The 24,985-nt window shown below is 36.0% G+C and overlaps 1 protein-coding gene across 12 annotated transcripts in view; it reads left to right on the forward strand.

Annotated features, from left to right (window-relative positions):
• The window catches only part of SNX29 (sorting nexin 29), a 101,017-nt gene that overhangs the window by 26,499 nt on the left and 49,533 nt on the right, over positions 1 to 24,985 (forward strand). For 11 of the 12 annotated variants that reach the window (XR_005630240.1, XM_039732634.1, XM_039732632.1 and 8 more), the window contains 6 exons: positions 2,277 to 2,405; positions 9,269 to 9,351; positions 12,247 to 12,353; positions 17,277 to 17,393; positions 18,205 to 18,260; positions 19,187 to 19,268. Coding sequence is in view for 11 of the 12 variants with exons in the window: in XM_039732634.1 (XP_039588568.1) it covers positions 2,277 to 2,405; positions 9,269 to 9,351; positions 12,247 to 12,353; positions 17,277 to 17,393; positions 18,205 to 18,260; positions 19,187 to 19,268 (574 nt within the window). In the remaining variant the exon portion in view is untranslated. Of the gene's footprint in view, positions 1 to 1,014; positions 1,079 to 2,276; positions 2,406 to 9,268; positions 9,352 to 12,246; positions 12,354 to 17,276; positions 17,394 to 18,204; positions 18,261 to 19,186; positions 19,269 to 24,985 lie in introns of all 12 variants that reach the window. The other variant, XM_039732633.1, reaches the window with a different exon arrangement.

Raw genomic sequence — 24,985 nt, forward strand, 5'->3', positions numbered from 1 at the left:
TTCAATGCTTTAGTAGGGCTATTTTAGTAATTCATATTTTCCTATAGTTATTTTGGGTTTTTTAATGCTGAGCTTACCAACAGATCCTATTTTCCTTCTTCCTTTTCTTCCCACTCCCATAATTGCAAGTTATGGCCACATTCAGCTTTGTGGGCTTTTTTTGGCAGAAGGACCAGGATGCTTTGGGTTTTACCATTATGCATCATGCTGACCTTTGCTATCTCATCAAGGGTTTTTACACAGAGGCTTAAATGTTGGGAGGGATGGTTTACTATAATTGTGTTCCTATAGCACTCATAAAAATATTGATTAACGTATGTGAAATTGTTAATGAAATTGTTGGAGCTGACATGTTTCTGTATGGGATTTTGCTGTTTTGGTATCATGTTAAACCTAACCCAAATGAAATCTTTAAAAATTCTAAAATTCTGTTGGCTGTTTAAAAAAAAAAAAAAAAAAGTTGATTTAATGACAGAAAGTATTTTTATGGTATTTGTAAAAAAATAGAAAAGATTTGATAGGAAATGATGAGGTTCAGGAATCTCATCATCTTTCAGGCTGAACTTGAGAAACAATGCCATGAGGAAGCAATGACATTATCTCTGCTCCCATCTCTCTGTAGCTGTTATTTCCTGTGTCAGGATTTACAGCCAGGAGAAGAAGCAATTTGGAGAAGCTGAACAAGTAACAGTGTAGCTCATTAATAGGCATGTGGTGAAAAGGTGCTTTCTGCCCTACATCTGTGAAAACAAAACAGCTGCAACCACAGGCACACTTGTAAACATTTGTATTAAAGCCAGATGCAGACTAATTTGATTTGATCAATACTTCTGATGTGGTGTTAAATAACAGCGCTTTTGAAAGATTGCTCAAATTAGTGATGAGATTAAGAGCATTTCTATGTGCTTTCCTGAATAGCTAATGGTGTTGGCATCACCTTAAGTGTGTTGCCTGTGTACATGATGAAATGAGCAAAAATGTGCACAGACATTAATCCTTTCTGTTTCTTCTTAGATGAACTTCGTCAAGCTATTGTGGCCATGATGAATAGAAAGGATGAACTGGAAGAACAGAATAGGTAGTTTGTGTTTTTTAGTCAAAAGGGACTGTAATTAAAAAGAAATCTGTTCTCTAATTCAAGCTGTCCTTTCTAAAGCTATGCATAATATTTATGTAACCTTTTTGATGTATATATTATTTTTTCTCTGAAAGGTTAACTGAATAATTCACTTTTAAATGTTGATACTGATGAATAGTGTTTTGAAGGCAACTTTTTGCTTTTAGTTTGAATCAGGTAACTCTTTGTGCCTTGGGAGCTTTGCAGTTGTTTTTTTCAAAACCAAACCTTATAGCCAGAAGATTCTGAAGCTCTGTTAAGATTACTTTCCAAATGAGCAAAAGTTTCTCCTAATGCAAATATTCAGAAAATTTCTAGTTTTTTCCTTCTGGTGAAGAAGTGATGTAGGATGGCTGACAATGTAATGCTGAAAGTGACTTTCATTTCTGACTGTCTTGGGGCACAATGATGATGTAAATATAGAAATGATCAGTTGTTTATAAAAATGCCATCAAACATACTTTGTATTTATTTAGTTTATTGAAACACATAGTTAGATGAATGAAAATACAAATGTATTCAATGCTTTAGTAGGGCTATTTTAGTAATTCATATTTTCCTATAGTTATTTTGGGTTTTTTAATGCTGAGCTTACCAACAGATCCTATTTTCCTTCTTCCTTTTCTTCCCACTCCCATAATTGCAAGTTATGGCCACATTCAGCTTTGTGGGCTTTTTTTGGCAGAAGGACCAGGATGCTTTGGGTTTTACCATTATGCATCATGCTGACCTTTGGTATCTCATCAAGGGTTTTTACACAGAGGTCTGTGGCAGTGCACTTGGCAGAGACAAGAGCCCTGCCTGTCTTGCTATAAATATATTGCTTATAGATTATTCCCAAGATGTATGGACTTGCACTGAAGTACTGAAAAAAGCTTATCACCTTTTTAAAAAAACAAATTCTTTCTGCATGCAGATACAGTAGATCCCATAATAAGTTGTGCTTTGGACTTGTTGACAGGATAATAATACAAATTAATAGTAAACATTTGCAACTGCTTTTTTCTTGTAGCTTTTCATATCTTTGTGTAATCAAATCAAGTGAATTTATTAAATTGAATAATGAAATTTTTGGATGACATCAGTGGTATCACTCCTCTGTGATTCTTGGAGTGTAGTGTGTGCAGTGTCATAAAGAGAGGCTGCTGCCTTCTTGCAGGTCCCTGAGAAATCTGCTGGATGCAGAGATGGAGCATTCTGCAGCACTGAGGCAGGAGATGGAGAACTGCAGGAGGAAGGCGGCAGAGCAGGAGGAGCGGCATGCCACCAAAGTCCAGGCCTTGGCACGGTGAGAAGTACTGAAAATGTCTCAAAAAGGAGCTGCAGGGGAACAGGGGAATAACAGAGTCTGTACAGAAGGGAAATGAATTTTTAAGTAGCTAAGTTTGCAGAAGAACAGAAGTGATTTAGGACTAAAAGTCGTATGGTGAGCAATAGCTGTTGCTAAACATTATCAACAAGCAAGTAGCAAGTTCTGAAGTGATGCAGCTGTTGTTCCCATAGCTCCAGGAAGGTCAGCTGGAACAGGTTTCTCAGGACCATTTGCAGTCAGGTTTTGAATATCTGCACAGATGGAGACTCCCCAGTCCCTTTGGGCATCACAACTGGCAGTGACTTGTTGGCAGTGCTGTTCCTAGTGGGGTCCAGGCTGCTCTTGGCTTGCTTTGCCATGGGGGTGGGGGGGTGTTGAAGGCTCATGCTCAGCTGCCTGTCCCCCAGGGCTCCCAGATCCTCCTCCACAGAGCTGTTTTCCAGCCCTCCAACAATGCCTGGGTGTCCCGAGCTATTTCTCCCCAAATGCAGGGCTCTGCCCTTACCCTTGTTGAGCTTCACAGACATCTTCTGAGTCCAGTTCTCCACCCTGTCCCTGTCCCCCTGGGTGGCAGCACAGCCATGCAGTGTGTCTGCTCCTCAGTTTTGTGTTGTCTGTGACCTTGCTGAGGGTGTGCTCTGGCCCAGCATCCAGGTGATGTTAAGGTGTTAAACAGCATTGGCCCCAGTACTGAGTTGCCTCCAGCTTGACATTGTGCTACAGTGACACTGAAAGAATTTTAACCCTCTCCTTGTCTAAATGGGATTCAGCTTCAGAGAGACTTCTGAAGGCAAATGCTGCTGTGTGATTTGCTTCTTACAATTCAAAATAAGCCCTAGAGTAACCATGATGTGTAAGATCTTGGGGGTGATTCATGTGTGTAGTAAACAATAAACAATCCAAGAGTTAAATAATTTGCCTTACTGAGAGAGAGGTGTTTGTTTTCTGCATGCATGAGCAGAGTGTGTTTAGTGTCAATCACAAAGTACCACAGCTGAGATTCCTTTAAGCTTTTTATTGCCTATATGAAAATGATAAATATAAAGCTTTCTTAAAAATAAAGGTATTTAGGACACTACTAATTCTGCTTTTGATGACACATCAAACCAAACTACTTGCTTTGAGGGAGGGAGAGATATGAATAAGTGGGTTTGACATTCATGTGCTGTAAGGCAGTAGAGACAATGCAAATACTTCATCATTTAATATTCATGTTTCAGGTTATGGGAGTTGTATATTCATATTTCTTTGACTCACTTCCCCCACGATTTTAGAATTTGCAGTGACATATGGGTGAATCAGATATTTGTCATGCACATACCTCTTTAAAGAATAGATAAGGAGCTTTTATAACGAGACCTGAAGAGATGCTCACTTAGACTAATGAGGTATTTTTAAATGTCTGTGTAATTTCTCTTATTGCTATATGGATGTGTTGTGTTGATTGCTCTTCTGAAAGTCAGTTTGCCTTGTCATGTGATAAAAACAGTGTTGGGAGCTGCTGAGGCATGATAAATTCATGTGTCACCAGTTACTTTGAATTTGGGAGGCATTTCTTTAATGATTCATTGCAACTCATTTTCTAACATCCTAACATAGGAAACTTTGCATGTAGTTTCTTTGGAATATAGGTTTTTCTTCTAAATTTTTTGTTGGTTCACTTTGTATGCTGTAGGTGATACTGCTGCAATAATAAGAGTAGTAAATTTTTAAAATAAATGGTGTTTTAAACCAAGAAGTTGAGCAAGCTGAATAATCTAAAGAATTTGAAGTAACAAAAAGTTTGGATTTGCTTTTTGAGTGTTAACATAATACACTAGGTGAGTAAGAGGAAACTAAGTTTCAGATATTTTGAAGTAGTGAAATCTCACTGTTTCCCTTGAAAACAATTGATCACATGAACAGAGTGGAAAGTCTTCCTCAGTTGTGATGTTCTGAATATTTTAAGGCAAGGGAAATCGTTCAGTAACAATCTGACTGTTGTGATTTGATGAATGAATATTTTTCAGATTATGAGAGCTGATATTTATGTGTGTCCCCAAAGCTCTTTGAAGAATTTGACATAAATAGCTTCCTAAAGGCTTTGAGAACACAAATTTCAGTGACACATCAGTCAGTGCTGAAATGATGGCTTCTGGAAATCTGCAATTATTCAGCTGTTCTCCTGGACCCTCCCAAGAGTCTTTGGCCTCCCAGACAAAATGCTAGTTTACTGTGAGACAGTTTCCCAAGCTTCCCATTTTCTCTTTGAAAAATGGAAGAAGTCTTAGGTGAGCTTAGTTTCAAGTAGTGGTAATCTCATTGTTCCATGTGAAATACTTGAATAACTCTTTGATAACAGTTCCTATATTGTTCCAAAAGGAGCAGGCTCAGGTTCAATCTATTTGCTGGTCTTCTGACAGAATATACTCCATAGTCTCTCAGTATAATGTTGTCAGCTGGGGTTTTTTTTTGTTTTGTTTTGGGGGTTTTTTTGGTTGTTTTGTTTTAGCTTTTTTTGTTCTTGTTAATGAACCTTTCTGAAATTGCATGGACATATTGTGCCACTGGCTTCTTGGCAATACTGAAGTTTTTAATTGAGATTCTTCTTTTCTGTGTGGAATACTATTACATCCCTTTGCAAGGCAAAGGAATTTATTGAAGTTGACTGTGAAATTGGATAATCTCAGATTGCATATTCTTAGACTATATTCAGCAATGTTGGAGGAAAGCATACTACAAAGGACAGGCTTTGTAGCAAGAAAAGCAGATAGAGAAGATGAAAATGCACTGTGTGGGGAAATCGGGGATGAGAATTTGTCTCTACTTTATCTTACACTTCTACATACCTCCTGTTTGCTGTAGATTCTGTAACCTAATATGCCTCCTCTATCTACTGTCTGTATTACTTAAACTACATTGCTTTTGGATTTGGCATTTTCTGCTATTCTGTTTTGCAGCAGTTCTTTCACAGCCATAGCCCTTCAGTGATGGGTGAACTGATCTGTGGTACATCTTGAAATGATTCCATCACTTCCCTTAAGCAGCTTCTTAAAGAGAGGAAAAATATCTCTTGTTCCTGCTTGTGAAAACTAATTTGAATATTCCTATATTAAATGACTTTTTCTTCCTGCTTGGGACAAAGGAGCTTCCCAGAGGGAGAAGGAGGAAGAAGTGGATGAGGAAGAATATTTGGCAGCAGGGCATCAGTGAGGGCAGGAGGAGGAGAAGCAGATGTAGCATGAGGAAAGAACTAAACAAGGTGAAAAGCACCCAGCCTCCATCTCTGAGTGAGCCCCCAGCCAGGGGAGGTTTCATTCATGGCCCTGCTTCAGCTGCAGCCCCAGCCCATGACAAGCAGTTGAGTTTAGCACATTATTCCTCATTAAAGCTTTTCCTGGAGATTGGTTTTATTATATAATCTCATTATATTGTATGCAGTTGAACTACTATTTCCATGAGTAACAGTTCTCATTTTCCTTATTTAATTGTATTTGATGACAACTGACTGTGATCTTGCATCTCCTAATAGCCTCATTCAGGTTAGAAGGCATCTCTGAAGTCCTTTAGCTCAGCCTCTGGCTTCAGATTCCACATAATGTTGCAGGACGTTATTTAAATTCATTCTTAACTCCTGCAGGTTCTTTTATAGTTTGGATATTTGGTACCTTTATAGTATTTCCTAAAAACCTTACTTTTTTGTCAAAACATAGACATCTGTGCAATTCCAGTAGTTTGTTTGGTTTTCCTTCATTTTTCCCAATGCTGAATTTAGGAGTGAGACATCATTCTGGGTTAAGCTTCACAGAAAGCACTTGCTAGAAGCTGATATTTGTGCCAAAAATTAATTACATTCAGGCTACTATACTTGAGATACGTGAGAAATTACTCTTTTTCAAATTCATTTCTTACCATGCTCATTTTACAGAAGCCCTAGAGAATTTCTGTATCGTTTTCAAGAAGCAGATGTGTGCTGGAGTTTTGTTTGGGTTTGTTTCTTTTTTTCTATTAAGGTGTAAGAAAATAATTCCTGTAAGGCCTCTTTGTCTGCAACAAAAACTGTATGCTCTGTGTTCATTCACTGGATGCAAAACAGGCAAGTACATGCTTCCTAAACACAAGCTTGTTTTTTGCTGCTAAAAAAATTTACCATTCTGGCTAGTTTTGATTTTCTTTCAGACAATCCTTAAATGTTAATTTTAAATTAATAAAATAGAGAGGAATTATTTTTGATTCAAAATTAGGCAGGCTTACATTTATTATATAATTGATCATTCCTATATATGTGCTATGAAGCCTAATCAACAACACTCACTAGACCTTTGCTATTTGAGAGAAAAGAGTAATTTGTAGGAATACTACAATGTCATTCTCTGTCATTGTCATTTTCCCTTATATCAGCACATATTACCATCTGTCTTTCAGCTTAGTAAAAGGAACAAGAGATCAGGCAGGGAAGTTTGGTATAATTGAGGTTTAGGAGAAGGATGTGCTTTTAGTGGTTAAGTTCTGCCTTTGTTTTCCTGGCTGTTTCAGGAATTGTTCTTTTTTTTTTCTTGTCTATCCCCTTCAACTTGTAGTTACAGTCTCATTGCTCATTCTTCAGCAGTAAATGTGGAACTATTTGGAGCACTTTAAAGATGCTGAAAATATTGTGTTGACCTCTGGGCTCCTAACAGGTGAACAGTTCTTCAGGTTGGGTGTTGTAGTTTGGATACGTTGCAGAAGTACAGCAGGGCCTGCATATAGAAGTATTTAGCATCCTTCAGTCTGCAGATCTGACCTGTAACTCCTGGACAGGAATTTATCTTCCTGTGAAATGCTTGTTAGGAATATATCTGATAAAAACCTCTTGAAGTCATTAAAGACTTTTCAATGAGTGCTTACTGAGTGTTTTTAAAATATGCTCTGATTAAAAGAACTATATAAATTCCTGTACATCAGGATGGGCCCTCTTTGGAATCCAGCTAAATAGTAGTTATGAGTAAGAGATGTCAAAGCATGAGTAATAACCTGATAGAGGCATATTAGAAAATTGTGACTGGGCCATAGTACCCTGCTTTGAATTTCAGTCTTGTATCAAAAACCTTAAATGAATTAAAGTAGTTTTCAACTTTATCTGTACTGTATCAACTTTAAGTCAATTTTAAGACAAAGTAGTAAAAACCAGATTGTTTAAAATGCTGTCACAATACTGACAGAAAGCAGAGTCTATTCTCATATGTAGAAATGAGGTGATGTGGAGTTATTTCATGAGAATCCTTAATACTCAATATATTGTAACTGTGCATAGTTATTTTAATGCAGACATTTAAAAAGTTTTGGTGAGAAACCTTTTTGTTTAGTTGTCATAGAATTTTTTTTCATGAATGAATTATTTGAGTGTGTTTTAATATAGTATATAGGATTAAACTGTGGTTTTTATGCTTTTTCCCCTTAACCTGAATATCAGAGTCTATCTCTGATGGAAAAACTGATTTGTTCTTTGTAGTCTCAGAAATGAAAAATATCATCAAATGCATAAAATCATCAAGGACTCTTAAAATTCGATTGCCAAGCAATCAATAGCTTTTCAATTATTTAGCAACCTCCTACTAAAATGCTGAATAAAATTGAGGTTACAAAGTTCAGCAAGCTGACTTGAAATCCATAGGAATGGGAATATTGTGCCACTGCTCCTTATAGGAGCAGTGTAGCATTGCCCACAGCAGCAGTTTGTGTGTGTATATATATAAAATATGTATATTTTATGTGTGTGTGTATATCTTGTATGGTAAGGATCATCAAACATACTTGCATTTTTTGAAATATTTCTAATTCTTAAATTTCCATGAATAAAATGCTTTTTTTTTTTGTTGTATCATCTATTTGCAGCTTTCTGTGCTGTGTTCCATGTTCAGGTTCCATCGTGCCTGGAGCACGGCCTTGCCAGCCCAAATTCCCTCCTCTCTCTAACACTTGTGGGGTTCTTGTGTGTTGTGCTGCATTTGTGGCACCTACATACTTCTGCCTCGATATTTCATTAAAGAAAAATAAAAATTGTTTGAATTCACAGTCTGGCAACACATTTTAGTTAAGCTTCTTTCGTATAAACTTTTCTGTTGTACTCGCTTAACTGAATGGGCTTAGACAGATAATTGAATTTTCAGACACGTGATTTGTCAGCTTTGTTTAAAATCAATCAGTTGGAGCCCTTTTTATTTCTCCCCAAATATAAACTAAGGTGCTTAATGTTGTTAAGTGGAGCCATGGTAGTACCTGGTTTGAATGCTTGTACACTCCAAAGAGAAATGAGACGGGCACAGGCACTGAAGTGTGACAGCTGAAGGGATTACCTAAATTTCTTGTCTTATGGTTTGTGGAAGCTTTTGCCTTGAATATTGTTGCTGAAGTGCTGCCATTTTCTTACAATGATAGAGCCTGTTTCTAAAGTTGAATTATTATTTGCTTGCAATTAGATGCAAATTAGTAAAATAATGATCTCATTTTATATTGGCCATTCTGAATTTCCTTGTGTAGCATCCCATCTTTGTGTTTTAGTTGATTGTTGATTTAGATAGACTGTGTAGTTTGTTTGCTATCAGTATAGCATAGTACAGAAAATCTAAATTAAACAATTAATGGAAAAGTTTTGATTATGAGATAATCTGGTTCACTGATGTGTTTATGTGGTCCTGGAAAACTAATTTTCCTGCTACTCTGCTGTTGATGTATTATTTAATTTTTTCCTTGCATCATGGTGACACAACTTAGGTAAAGCTCATTGTAACAGAGAGTCTGTTTGCTTCCATTGAAAAGGACTTTTCATCTATTTTGGGAAAACAATATTTATTTATTGTTTTTTTTTTTTTAATCAATAGAGAAAATGAGGTGCTAAAAGTGCAGCTTAAGAAGTATGTAGGAGCTGTCCAGATGCTCAGAAGAGAAGGTCAAACAGTGGAAGGTAAGGATAAAATGAAGGGGGGAAAAGAATCCATGCACGGGGTTTGTTTTTCTGTCTGCTGCCATTCAGGGAGTAATATCTTCCAATAGTGAAAATAACATATTTGATGTATTTTCCTTTTGTGAAAAATACAGATGTAGATTTTTGCACTCATTTTTACAGAGCATTTTTCTGGTAGATGAGGTGGTGTTACTTTTTTCAATAAGAAATTTTCCAGAAAAGCTGTCTGATGAAAAATTAGCTTAAATAAAAATCTGTGAATTAGTGTGATATTGGAATATAAAAATAAATGTAGTATCTCTAGATTATACTGTTGTTTTGGAAATCAGTATTTGCAGACTGTTTGGAATAGACTCTGTACTGAGTAGTAATGAGCAGATTTTATATCTGAAAGAAAATGAGTGAAGTTATCTGCAGTTTTACCTGTTTGTCTTCTGTGGTCTGTGATGGAAGCATCCATGAGGGGCTGAATTGATGTCTTGATTCTGAATTTTCTGGTGGGACCTGGATTTCCCCTGGCTACAGAAGCTGTTCAGAGAGCTGAGAGGGGTTTTCAGCAATTGGCACCATCTAATTTTTTAAAATTGTGAATATTTTGGTCATATAAGTGGCTGTATGAATGAATACTACTGTTCTTGAAGGTTAGCCACTGTACTTATCTGCAGTTTCAAAGCTTCATTCATCCCTAAAAGGATATTTGTTAGTGAGAACACATGTTTTTACTTCCGACTTTGCTGGAGAGTAGTGATTCATATTAAGAATTATTCACGAAAACCATGGCTTAGGCTTCCTATAATAGCAGAAATTATCCTCCATTAGGTAGTGACAGTTTCCATGATGAGTATAATTATAGGAAAAGGAAAAAAAAATATTCCTAGGCTAGCTATATTCCACCGTGTTAAAATTATGCAGATTAGTGAGTGATAAGAATAGAAACTGAGTAGGATGGTCAGATTTTATAGATGAAAAAGGGGGATGGAACAGTACCAACATTTCTAAAAATGAACACACATGTTCTTTATGCTGGAAAGATACTTAATCAATAGACAGTAATTTTCTATAATATTTATCACTAGTGACCAGAATACATTTCAGCTACATACAATATTTGTAATAATTTTTTCTTGTATTGTAATGTCACATGTTGAATTTTTATAAAACTAAATTATTTTTCCTTAGCTGCCATTGAAAATTTAGGTGAAATTTTAGTTGTACTGTGGTCTCTGACTCAAAGTACATAAGCATGTAAATAATCCCTGAGAACTAGCTGCAGAAAAGAAGTGAAACAAAAGGAGTTTTTTCTTTTACCAGATTTATAGAAACTATTGGACCTGTGGTTTGTATATGTAATGAGTAATTTTAATTGCAATTTGTCTTCTGAATGGTTTGAAAACAAAATTTTTTAATGTGTTGTTGATTTTAGAATATAGATTTTCTGTGACTCGGTTTTGAGAGTCAGAATAAACTGGGCTTCTGCTGTTATTTTTATCACTATAAATAATGAAGACTCTACATGTTTGCTACAATAATCAGATCAAATGCTATTGACTATGGCTTTTAAATAGTTTCCTAAAATAATAAATGAAACTCAGCTTGATAGTTTGCCTTGTGGAGACTTAAAAAGGCCAAAAACCCCACTCAGCAAATGTGATTATAAATAAATTACCCAAAAGTCAGAACTATCAGCTTTCAAAATGAGTGATCACTGCTGTAGCCTGAGCAGTTAGATATTGGTATTTAAATATTTAATAAATGAGCATCTTGATTTCTCAGTCATCAGCAGGAGTTGGCTCTGTACCATTTTTTAAACCTGCTTAGACAGAATATTTGTATAAAAATGCTGATCACAGAAGTCTGGCTTAAGAACTTGAAGCAACATTTACAAGAAAAAGATCTTAAAATAGCTTTCAAATTCCCTTAAATAATAAATTTCTAAATTCTTCCTGAAAGCAAAAATCAGTTGCCAGGATCAAAAATATTTAGCGAGATAAATTACGGTGTCTTCTATCTACATGATAGTGGTTATATATATATATATATATATATATATATATATATAGTTCAGAATGGTGAAAGCATTTGTTCAACTCCTCTTCTATAAGGGCTTTGCTTTTCTGTGTTAACTTGTTTTCTTAGAAATTCATGAACTATGATGAAAAGTGGATTTTGTGTAACTTGGAATAGGCCTTAAAGTGATCTTCAAATACTTAAATGATAGCTGGGAACAGGAATAGAATAATTGTAATTTTCATTCATTACAGATAAAAGAAGCAGCAATGGGCTGACATGGCAGGTGAAGAAAGTTGATTAGTTATCAGGAAAACCTTTGTGAGAAGAACACTTAAATTTAAATAGGTTATGCAGGGAAGCATGATATCTCCCTTCTTGGAAGGTTTTAGGAAGGAATTAGACAATTAACTATCAGGAATGGAATAACTCCAGCTGATTCTGCTTGATGAAAATAATGAAATACTGGGTGAAGTATGGAATGTTCATTCTCAGCCCTGTTTTCTGTAATTTCTCTGATATGTAAGCAGTCTGTACAAGTATTATGAAATGATATTTTGGAAGCCCAGTTAAAAAAAGGCTTAAAAGAGAACGTAAGGTTAGTTTTAGAAGACTTGGGGCAGGAACTGCAGGTACTACATAGCTGTAGTCACAGTAGAGCCAAGTGCTTTGGGTTTACATTTTTGCTGTTAAGATTCCAGTCTAAATATTTCTTACCAAACAAGGTCCCTGCAGAATCTGTATTTTCGTACTTGTAATAGTGTTTAATATTATGGTCTGTTCCAATGTTTTTAATAACTGTTTCTTATAGAGCTATTATTTCTAAACAGGATGTCCTGGATGTTTATGGAATTTTACTTTTTAATTTGAGTTATCTCTTTGTTCTAGTTCCGCCAAACATTTGGAGCACTGATGGTGAACTTACAATTCCAGAGCAAAAGCAAGTAGAAAACAATGAGGAACTGGCCAGCTCTTACGAAAGGAAATTGATTGAGGTAAAGTTTGTACTGCACAGATTTTATGAAATCATAATTGTAAAACAAGATTTAGAGCTTAAATAGGTTTTTTGCTTAGTTGATACCTTTTTTTGCTCAGGAATGTAAAAGATAAATCTGATTTTTTTCTTCAAAAATAAAAAACCTCAGATAATTAAAAGTACTTTTCCTAACAGGGACACACATTTATACACTGATATTAAATGAAGGTTTTAATAAATAAGCAAGTTTATTCTGGTTTTAACTGCTGGTGGTGAAGTGGAAATCATCACACAATAGATTTCAGATTTTCTGTAAGTTACAGTACATAATTACAAGCATGGCTCTGTTGGCAGTTGAGCTTTATTTAAGATCATAGTGAAATCTGTAGCTTTTTCTGTGCTTTCATGCTGGTTTCTGATTGCAAACTGTGTTTCCTTTTTGTATTGCTTATTGAATAGTGCAGTAAGGAAATGGCTGATAGAAACTACTACTTCTGTTGATATGACCATGCTGGAAAAAGTTCCTAAGGCAAGATTTACTTTAAAGATTAATGTAAAATTCATTAAAGAAAAAAAAGGATAGATTAGAGTTTCATCCTAAATTTGAATACAAATTATTTTTAAGAAAAAAGTAATGAAATTTAGTATCTAATACCCATATCTGCTATTAAATATTAAAAGAACATTTTTATAAGAAGTAAAATAATTCTCAATGTCTTTCTCTTTCCCAAAATACCCTGAAATTAGATACCCACATTAACTGATTAACATGAAGATGACTGAAAATGCAGGTCATGGATCAAAGAGCTTCATGCAGTTCTTCTAAAACATGCATACTTGGTTATGCTTTTCTCATAGGGCCATGTGAAACTAATTCTCTACTCTTGGTTGAGTTCTTCAGACTCCTTTCCTCTGTTCTGTACCTATCAAGAGAATATCTTAACTAAGAACACAGGTAAAACCTCCCTCTGCTGTGGAAGCCTCCTTAGCTGTACCACGTCTGTTCTGTGTGCTCAGGGGTTTGTTGCAGACACTTGTGAGTTTGTGGCAGTGTCAGTGGTGACACAGCTCTGGATGTAAGCACAGGAAAAGCTTTTTTGCCAGTGATACTGGAAAGAGGGGGGCTGCATCTTTTTCACTTATTAGTGTCTAACAATATCCTCACATATTTCAAACAGGACATAACCCTTGTGACAACCCTTCTCTAAGGCTCTGAGCATGGCAAGCAGTGTCAGTCTCAGTAAACACTGGTAGGACAAAGACTGGGAATTATTGCAAACATGAATAAGAATTTCATTAAATGTGCACTGTTCCCAGTTTATTTTGAGATGAAAGCTTCAGCTTATTTTCTACTTGTTGGTTTTAAGGAAACCCAACTTGTGCTTACCTTGTATAGTGAGTGAAAAACCAACGAAGCAAAAATCCACACAACAAAACCAAACCAAGCTGTCCTGGTTTAGGGCAAATTTTTGGAGGAAACTTCTGAAGTGGTCTTTTCTGAAAGCAAATTCAAGCAGCCCCTTCTCCAACCAGTTTGTGAGGTAAATCTCCTTTGAGAAAAGTGGAAAAAAAATGTTTGTTTAACAAGCAAACTGTTCACAAGCATAAAAAAAGGAATAATATTAAACAATGGAACCTCTTCTTCTCCCTCCTTTGCTCTCAGAACCAGTTCTAAAGGTGCAGAACTCAATATCCAGCATAAACAGAATGGACAGTTGGGGATACAAGCATCATAAAGTCACCCTAGGACACAAGCCCAAACCAAAGCAGCTCAATGCCACCTCTATTCCTAAGGCTTTCAGTCTGTCTTGGACAAAATAACTTGTTTGCAGAAGGAAACACTGACAAGAGAAAATGGAAGTTTTGAAGCAGAAAGCAAAGTCTGAACATTTTATGACTGTATCAGTAGATTTTTTGGAACCATCTTTGCCATTTTGAGTTTTACTGTTTTTCACTTGTAGAAAAATTGAGTTGTTAATAGGATGCCTGCTCTGTTTTGCAGCCCTTTGGCCTTGTTTCTTTTGAGAAAAAGATGTATAACAACATTGATTTTTGGAAAGGAAATTTAATGGGAAAAATACACCCATGCTTCCTTTAAGAGCAAAAAGAAGCAACTTCCAGTTCTGTCTAGAGTTTTTTGGGAAACACTTTGTTTTGCATTTTGTGACTATTGGGGTACAAATCCTGATGCCTGACAAAAATTAATTCAGATGTGGCTTGTGCAAAAACTTCTATGAAATCTTTGCTACAAACAGTATTTTAAAAAGTCTCGGGTTCCACTAAAACCCTCTGTAAGAAAATTAGTAATTTTTTATTGTTGCAAGTTTTGATTTTATTTTTGTTGTTGCACTGTTGTGAAATGTCTTCTTCTCTATCTAGAATTGTATTCTTCCAAGACAGATTGTGTTGTTAGATGCTTAGTGAAACACTCCTAGCCTGTTTTTGGTTAACTGCTTGGTCCTTTGCTGTGAAACATGAAGTGATGCTTTCTTTGTGCTTTCTCTGGAGACTGCTCTCAGCTGTGGCCATGCTGGGCAGTGGAACTGCAGTGCTCTCAGGCTCTTAGGTTTTCTTTTGACAACTCAAAAGAGTTCTCTTAGTGTGGAGCCTCAAGTGTTTACTTTAGCATCACTCACCTTCATGAGCAGGGTTTGGGTTCTTTAAACTGTTTTCTCATATAGGAAGGAGCAAATCTAAATGATCCTCTGTCCAAGGGAAACTTGGCTTATTTATACTTTATTTTTTTGCTTCAAGCATATTGTTATGAAGAAAAACAACTGTGAAGATGATTGAAGTCCCAGCAGGGAAATTTATTGCTTAAGCTTTAATGTGGATTGAGTAAAGGAAGATATGACTCTATGAAAATGGAACTGAAAGGATATAATTATAAGGAGACCTCTTTATTATTTTAGCAGACTTTGATGCAGGAAAAATTAAAGGGGCTTAAATTAATATTGTTATTCATTGCTCCTTTTGATTTTCTGTGATGGAAATGCTTTTTTCTTTGACAAGGAAAAGTATTGAAGTCAGTTAATTGCTAATAAGTGATACCTGCCAGTTGTCCTTTTGATAATATAGAACAAGTGATTTGGTGTTTTATTTGCTGTTAAGTTTCCTTTTTATTATTTAACTTTGCTAGGGATACTTACAAATTTTTGCATTACTTGTAGTGTTTTGAGAGAGTTGTTGCATTTACATATTAATTGAGTCTGCAAGTAGAAAGTTATTTCAAGGACATTCAGAGAGAGACAAAATAGTCACATATCAGTCTGGATTTTGGTGTTCTGATAGGCAGGCCCTGAAGAACCAAACATGTTTTCAAATACGCAAGCTACTGAGATCCACTTGTAAATTTTTATATTGCTTTTGATAGCCAGCAGTATTGCAGCTTATCTCTGTGAATTTGCAGCTAGTTGTGTGCTGTATCTCTATACTTGAAATGCAAGGAAGTTCTGCCTTACAGCCCAGGCTCTGTGGAATTAACAGTGACCTGTTAATATTAACCTGGTATTCTTAAATGTTACACCACCAACATTAAATTGGAATTAGTGGTTAAGCTAGTATGGAAAATTACTTATCTAGAATTAATAGTATTATATTATTGTTTTCTCTAGTATATTGTTGGTGTAGTTTAGATCTTCTTTGCAAATATATTTCAATGATGAATTTCTGGGTTTGAAGGACTCCCTCTAATATAAAAAGAAATTGGAAAAGAATGCTTGAAGTTCGCCTCATGAAAATTATTTTTACTTTTTATGATCAATGATGTGAGATTCTGGCTTGTCAAATTGAGGCTTTTTTTGTTTGCTTTGATTCTGTGAAGGATGCAGGTTTGTGTGGAACAAAGTACAAAATTAAAAGCAGGCACTAAATTAAACTGCTTTATTTTGGGGAACTTCTCTCTAAATTAAACTGCTTTATTCTGGGGAACTTCCCTGGGGAAGAGGCAGAAGGCAAAGTAATTCAAGAAAAGGAAATAGTGAAATTCACAGATAGTAATGAACTGCTTCCAGAAGGCAAACTATGAACTCTTAAGAGATTTGGCAGTAGTTCAAGTCTGTGTGCTGTTGTTGAGGTGTCTGGATTGAAATTCATGTTGTTCAGCTGTGCTCTCATGCTGTTCCCTGCTGCCTCTGCTGTTCTCTAGCTCTGGATGGGGATGAGGATGAGGAGGAGGCATTCCAAGAGGTGCTGTAACAGGAGCAGGTTTAACCATGCTGCTGGGGCAGCCCATGGGGAGGGGCCCAGCAGTGCCCACTGTGCTCATCTGACTGCTGGAACTTTCCATCCCCTCACTCCCCCAGCCCCTGGCACTTTCACACCATCCTGCACCACTTGCTGCTCTCTTGATTTAAAATGCAGAGCACAACCACAGCCACACTCAGTGTCCAAAGAGGCCACTCTGTTTACTTGTGAGAACAACCTGTGCCCCAGCCTGACTCTGGTATTTAGACTCCTCTGACCTCTCACAGATTTGCCTGGAGTGATTGACTTCTAGGTCCATTCCTATTAAAACTTCAACTGAGGGTGAAGAATACATCACTTATGAATTATTGACAAAGTTTAATGCAGTTTGTGCATTTTGCAGTACTCCCTGTTCAAAATATTATGATTAGTTGGTACCTGTTGAGTGCTGCATTCATCAAAGAATTAAACTGAGAACAGAAGTCAATGGGAGTTTTATTAGAATCAGTTCTCATATGATTTTTAGTGATAAGAATAAAATTTGGCATGAAGTTGTATTTTGTCCTATTCAATATCAAAACTACATTTCAAAGCATGAGTCAAAATTGCAGCAATATCTGTTCTTAATGATCAGTTCAAACTACTGCATTAGCAGTACTTGGAGAGTAAAAAGAAATTGATATACATGTAAGAAATTATGTAGTAGGATTTTTTTTCCCAATTCAGATCACAATTATCCACTGGCTTTGCTTTTCAGGTGGCTGAAATGCATGGGGAGCTGATTGAATTCAACGAGAGGCTGCACCGTGCTCTGATGGCCAAGGAAGCTCTGGTGTTCCAGATGAGACAAGAACTCATTGATCTGAGAGGGCCGGTGAGTGTTTGTTTGTTGCACTGCAGAATATCCCTATGGAATAGGCTCAAACATGCTACTCATGATGAAATATCCATTAGCTTGTAAGAAATAACAGATCTGTAAAGAATTGGCTTTGAACAATTCCTTTCCTCTTAACTATTCCAGATTATGCTTCACATTTTACAATTTCCTTTTAAAGGAAAGAAGATACTCTTTTATATTTATTCTAGCTGTAACGTAAGGTAAAAAGCTATTTCTGTTTTGTTCTAAATGCTCTTGCAATCTGGTTTTCTAACAACTGCTACTTCTTTGATTCTACAGGTATTAGTCCATCATTGCATCATTATGAACTTTTGTACTTATCTAATGTTTTGTAAGAGCACAGCTGAAACAAAATGCTCTCGTGTCCTTCCCTTAGTGGAATATTGCTTGTAAAAGAAAGTGATCAGTAGGTTTTATGTGCTTCATCTTTTCCCATAAGTTGCCTATACACACAAAGTACCTTGTTTCAGCATCCTTTGCTCATAAAGCCCTAATAATGATGCTCTTCCCTGCATTTTCTGTATCTTTCAAAATTACATGCTTTTACAAACTCCAATTTGTTTCTTTACAGAACTGTGGCAAATTCTAACATAAAGGACTCACAAGGGTGATATGTTCACAATCTTCTTTCAGGATTTTGTTTTTCTTTTATTGCTTGTCAATAAAGAGTTTTTATTGGCATTTATAAAATTGAATGTTGAATTGTAATTTCCTTATAATATTATGCTTTCTTAATTGAAAACATAATAGCCACTGTGTGGAAATTATTTCTGTTTTGTAAATAAAGGTCCCTGGAGATTTAAGTCAAACATCTGAAGATCAGAGTTTATCAGATTTTGAAATGTAAGTTTCATAATTCACAAATTTTTCTCTTTATACCATCTCTGGGAGAGGAGAATAAGCAGAGAGATGCAATAATTTGCTTTTCCTCTATTATTTCCAGTAACTGCATTCTTAGCTGTGGTGTTCCATTGTTAAAAAGCATGGAGGGCTGCACAGTCCACAGTGTGGTTAATAATGCTGAACTCAAGGAGTTTCGATTTAGGAAGAGTCCCTTGGAGTACTTTTTAAGTCCCCTAGATCTTGGTATTCTGCCAAAGCACCAAGAAGTTACTGGTTTTAGTGCTTTGGGTTTGATGGGTGCTGGTTGCTATTCATCCAGGGATGGACTTCCTCATTTTACAGAATAACTCCTAATTGATGCTTGAAAAAAACCCCAAACCCCCACTAGAGACCCACCCCAGATCATTCTGGCGTGTTGTGATTTGGAATTTTGACTTTAGTAGTCAAACTAATGAATCTTGCTTTTGTGGATGAGGGGTTGAAAATGTAGCAGGTGTGTTTGAATAACAGAAATTTAGAGATGGATGACAAAGAGTGGATGGAAATGGCTTCTGCATAATTGTGCACTGCTCTTCTGTTATTTAATGAACTTCACCTGAGGTTTATGGCTAAAAATGTTGAATTTGTTGAAGTGAATAATTTTTGCTTATGTGTATAATCAAATGCATGCTGTGAACAAAAAACCTCAAACCCCAGAAAACCCAACTGAAACAATTCCTTCTGCAGGTTAATTTTAGGGAACATTTTTAGATCCAGAACATAGAAAAAGTTCAGGCAGAACTACTATTCTTCTGTTACTTCATTTGAAATTTTAAGTTGCTTTATTGATCACTTTGATCATTATCTAAATCACTGCATGTAGTTGCTTTGCAATTCTTATACATAAATATGATTCCCTATTTGAAGTTTTTCTCTCTCCTCCTCAGATCAAATCGTGCTCTTATTAATGTTTGGATTCCCTCAGTCTTCCTGCGTGGAAAAGCTGCCAATGCATTCCATGTTTACCAGGTAAGTGAGCCAGCTGAACAGGGATTTTGTGTAGAAGTTTCTGACTGAAGTAGCACATTTTAATAATTTAAAGCTCCATGTATAATTTCATTAGAGAACAGCTAATGAGCAGCAGCAGTAACTTCATATATATTCATCCACAGGATTGTGTTGATTATTCAAATAGTATATGTTGGGGGTTGACTTGTAGTAGTTTAATACTTTAAAAGCATGCTAATAAGATGACTCCATTGGTCAGGGAGTGTAACAATTCAATATTAATCAGTAAAGCCTTCTTCACTATGCACGTACATGTTTTACTTCAGTTTTGGGGATAACAATGACCAGAAATGTTGCTTGACAGACAGACAGATGTGGTTTACTGCAGTAGCTCACTTGAAAACATCTTGAATAATGAAACAATTCTTCACTGTGTGTTATTGAACATGTTCACATTGTGTTCTGCCTCAGGCAGGTCTGAATTTAGGGGTTTGTGCTCCAGCCTGACTTGTAGCTGAAGCATTGAAATTTTATACTGTTCCTTGATTCCTGGATTCTTGGTTTCAGAGTAGTGACCCCTCCGTGGATAGAATGGCCGGGTGAACTTCAAACACTCTCTCATGTGCTGTCCTAGGCTATTTGCATTTATTTGTGCATTGTTAGCAGCTGCAAAATTTCTCCACTTTTGTTTCAGCCACATGTACTTAGTTCTGAACAAGATTGCTGAAGCTTGTTAACATTCCTCTTACTGTGAATGATGTTTTTTTTGTAGAATTTTGAATAATTTATGAAGTGTTGGCAGGTAGTTATAAAATACAGGAAAACACCCACCTTTTGGCCAGTAAAAGACAATGAAAAATAAGACTTGAGGTAATGGAAAGAAAAGCCACCAGGATGGGAACAGTTATTAATTTGTTCAAAGGCACTGAATAATCAATCAAATTGAGATGCACAGGTGTGTGAAAACCTAGCTTGTTGACAAGTGTAATATTTTTGTCTTTCACATATTTCTCCACTCTGCTGTCACTAGCTGCAGATTCTCAAACCCAGACACAAGTCTGCCAACACAGAAATTCTTAAAAGCATTGAGATCTCACCCCACCTGTTACTTTAATGATGTTGCAGCTCCACGTCCACCAGAAGAGCTCTGGTTTCTGCTGCTTCTTTCCTATGTTGCTCTGTGTTGTTTTTCATCCTGCTTGAGCAGGGGGGGGTGGACCAGATGGTCCACTGTGGTCCCTTCCAACCTTACCCATTCTGTGAATTCTGTGAAGAATTTAATAATTTTTAAATTTTACTTCTGACTTGGTATCAAATTAGGTTGCTAAAGAGTTCAGTATTTGTCATGCAGTTTGATTGGACATCACTGTACAAGTGGGATTGTGAAAGCCTGCAAAGCATGCAGAATTCACATCTGCTGTAGGTGTTCTGCACATTCAGAAGGGAAATGTTGAGATAAATCAAGCTTTCCAATTTGAAGGAGGTTCAGAACTTTACCCAAAAATCTTCTGAAGTGAGTAGAGAGTTAGATGTTGCTTGTCTTTAATGGGAAACAAAGAACTTGTAATTGAGGGCTAAGCCTCTTGAGAACAGGAAAAAAGGAAGGAAAATATAGAAATATTGAAAATATGGAAAATTCTGAATCTACAAAAAGGCAATTTTGAGAATTTTATTAGGTTTATATGTCTACAGTATGAACTTGTAGTGTTGGGCATTCATAATATGCAAAATTATGTTTATTGGTATATTTGAAAAATGTACAAGTTCTTCTGAATATATTCCATTCATTATCTTGTCACACTATCAGTTGACAGATTTTTTTTTTTTTGAGGCAGAAAATTAAATACTGCGGTCTGGAACATAGAATGTAGTCAGACTAGTTTGTCTTCAGTTACAGAACAGCACAGGATACGACAGAATCTTTCCAGTAAACACTTGTACTTTGTTTTTTAATAGTTAGGAGAATAAGCGAGCAGGAATTACCTGTAGAAGTGACTTAAAACTTCTATAATTCTTGTTAAACTTTGATCATGGCACCTGTTGAGCTCTTTTCTTGTGTAAGAATACATGAATATAATTTCTGCCAGTTTTTGGTCTCGGTAACAGGAGTGTCACTGCCCCTGGTGCATGTGAAAAAGAAGTATTTTCCCAAATAGACTTCTGCAACTCTGATGAAACATTTGAAGTGAGTGCCACCTCTCTGATCAATTATATAGTTGTGTGCTTGCTGAATATATATTTTACATTATATAGTGACCAGCAAAGCATTAATTAAGAAAACTTCAGGTAGCTTCAATAGCAGCATTGTGCATTTATCTTCTTAAATCTCTGCTAAAATATGTGCTCCTGATTACAGAGACTTTGATTCAGTGTTGAAATTGTTGAAAAAGATCTTTACCAGTCTGTCCTAAACAGACCCAGACTGGGAGTCCAATTAGGATAAATGACTGAGCTCATTTCTGAGAGTCCCTTTTTTTATAATAAACATTATTTTTACTGCCTTATAATTTATTTCTTCAGTGGCAGAAAATTAAAATGCATGTATAACTCTTTGTATCAGCCACATGAGAAAGGACTCAATAGAAAGGAAAGTAGCAATATTGCAGGATGTGGGTGTGAGTGAGATTATTACTAATGCCTTTTGGACTTTACATTCCTCTGGGAGAACTTGAGTGAACAGATGTAAAAAATGACTCTTGGTTGTGCTTGTAATGCTGAGGAAAAGACATCAAATGAACTTTGGAGAAAGCTAAAGTGTGCCAGCTGGAACAGGCAAAGTTTGAAAATTTGATTTGGTTGAGCATGATTTTTAGATTTGCTGAATACTTATGATTGTACTTAAAGCTAATTAGGAATGAGCCCTCAGGTGCTTACCCCAACTGAAAATCAGATCATACATGTGATACTATCAAGATAAGGTGTTGCTGCTAAGTGAGGGTGCTGCAAAAGGGCATGAGCCTTGGCCATTGCTTTTCCAAAGGGACTGGGGGTGTATTTCTGAGCTAGCTTGATCTCTTCTGCATTTGCTGTGATTAGAAAGCTGAAGAGATTGTCCCTCTCTCTGATGAGCCACCTTGTTACCCTTTGCTGATTTGCAGTTGTGTGTCTCTGGAGCACTTGGTGGAGAGAGCGGGACTCTGCCAAAGGGGAGACTTGCTATATTGCACTTACTGTTGATGCACTTTAGAATTGTTGTGCCTCTTCTGTCCATTTTGCTTATAAATAGGTATTTTGTAGCAGAAAATACACTGCTATGTACATACCACTTGCCTTGGAAATGACCAGAAGAGGGTGGAAACAATTGCAGATCATCTCAAGTAGTTTGGAAAATTATGAATATATCAGCTCCACAGTGTCTGTTATCTGTTTTCATGGACTTCAAAATGCTTCTGAAGAATATAAGAATTAGAGAAATACATGTGGTTTGCTGTGCCTCTTCAAAATCAATGCCAATTTTGCACTTGTGCTTCTTAAACCAGGAAAATTAATGACATGTTTATTTGCATATCAAGAGGGCCTGACCTGGACAGGATAGGAATAGATTGCTGCAGGAGTTTTCTTACTGTGCTTACTTTTTAAAGTTTAATTTTATGTTTTTAAATTTAATGTGGATTTGTAATGCTGTTTTGAAGGGCATTTCAAAGCATTTCTTTTTGTGTCATGTTAACACCTGTTTCAGTTGTTTGAAATCAGTGCATTTTTCATCCTTAAAAAATCCCAGATATTGCTCTTCAGTAAATATAGCAGGAAAAGTTTCCAGTTTCCAACATAGTTTCAACCATCAAATAGTTTCTTTAATTTCTGTTAAGGATTAAGGATTCTGGACAAGTTCAGAAATAAGACTGTGGAATCTGAAAGCAAGAAGCATTTTATAATTAATCCTATTAGATGTGGAAATTTCAATCAGACCTCTGTATTTGTAGACTTACACTGCACTCTTGCAGTAATGTTTAACTGGCAGAATTAACTGGTTATGAATCTTAAGGATTTCAAAACAAGCTCTGGAAATGTAGCCAAATTTTATGCTCAATTTGAATGGCTGAGTTCAAGGGGACAGTTGTGAGCAGCAGATAATTCAGTGCCCCAGTTTAGCACTATCTGTTACTGTCTTAAAAATTAACAGAGCTGGGGATCTGTATCATTCAACTGTGGGTGTTACAACAATTAGAGGGTGTATAAATTTTAGGGGAAAAGCTGTTTAGAATTGGATGTGCACTTCAGTGCAGTTATTGAGTTCAATTAAAAATATTTTTTTCACATGTTTTCTCAGAACATAAAATAGTAACAGAAAAATGCATATTTTATGATCTCTGCTCACCATGGACTTGTTATGGGTTATTCTCATTCTGGATTGTTCCTTGTGGAAAATAGCAGATTGTCTGTTTTAAATGAAATGCCAGTAGCAGATCTTATTGAATAAATAAAGCATAAATCTCCACATGCAGTGCACCAGGAATTCAAAGGTGAAATAGCTGAAAAGTGACTGATAAATAGCTTCTGGCTTGCATACCACAGATTTTAAAGTAGCTAATCTGACATAATTTTAAAAAGGTTTTAAGGAGGTCTAAAAACCAAGTTGTTACAAATGATTAGGAAAGGGATAGACAAATAGAAAACACTATTATGCTGTGTATAATCTGTGGTTTATCTGTGTGCAGTTCTACTCATCTCCAAAGAAATATATCAACTCCAAATAATATGGGTGGAAGAAAAAGGTTTTTCACTGGAGGAGCATATTAGAAATTCTCAGCCTGCATGAAAGGCAACTGAGAGGGGAATACAATAGGAATCTTTCAAATGATGAAGGAAATGGAGACATTTTTAACTGTTTCAAAATGCGAATTGGAGCATGCATTGAAACTATTGCCTTGCAATTTCCAAACAAGTGCATGACAGTGGTCTTCTCCACAATGTATAATGTAGGGTAATACTGGAAGTTTTTGTGGGTCTAGAAAATAATTGAGCTAATTAAATTGAAGAAAAATCAATTCAAACACGAAGATGTGACTTCTTTCTAAGGAAATCCCTAGATAGTGATATTTTGGAATAATAAATACCACTATACCTTGTGTTTATATTTAAAGTGTTCTGAATAAAATACATTTCATAATTCTCCAAGGAATTTTCTGAACGTTTGAGATCACTGTGCCTTGCTGTAAGATCAGGGTGCAAGAAACTTGGATGTAATTTTAATTAAACATGACTTGCCTTTGTTATGCTAATAATAACTAATTCAGTCCTAAAATGGAAATTTTAGGTATGATGACAAAACATCTTTCCTTCCAACTAATGCTTATCTTCTGTGCATGGCAAGCTCATTCTAAATGTTGTCAGAGCACATCCTCTCTGTTTGTACTTGCTCAAGTTTGTTTTGCTTCATGTTTAGTTCTTGACTCCTGCCTTGCCATTCATTAGCACTGACAGATTACTAGTACAATTAATTTTGCATCTGAGTAGAAAAAATAATTAGATGACCAATTGATGTCTTTATTACCAATCAACAAATCATAAGGGTTGTTTGGACTTCAGTGGATGAAATTATCCAGGCTGTGACAGGAGCTCAGACTAGATGCTCATAACCATGTCCTCAGCAAGAACATTAGGCTGTTATCCAAAAGAAGGTTCAGAGGTTTATTCTCTTACAAGGTTTCTGATGGCTATTACTGAGTGGCAGACTGATTAGTTATAAATTAGTTATATTACAGGACACAGACACAAATGGAGAAATTAATTTGTTT

Source organism: Passer montanus, unplaced genomic scaffold (genome assembly GCF_014805655.1).
Source record: "Passer montanus isolate IOZ18808 unplaced genomic scaffold, ASM1480565v1 scaffold8, whole genome shotgun sequence".
Classification (NCBI taxonomy): Eukaryota; Metazoa; Chordata; class Aves; order Passeriformes; family Passeridae; genus Passer; species Passer montanus.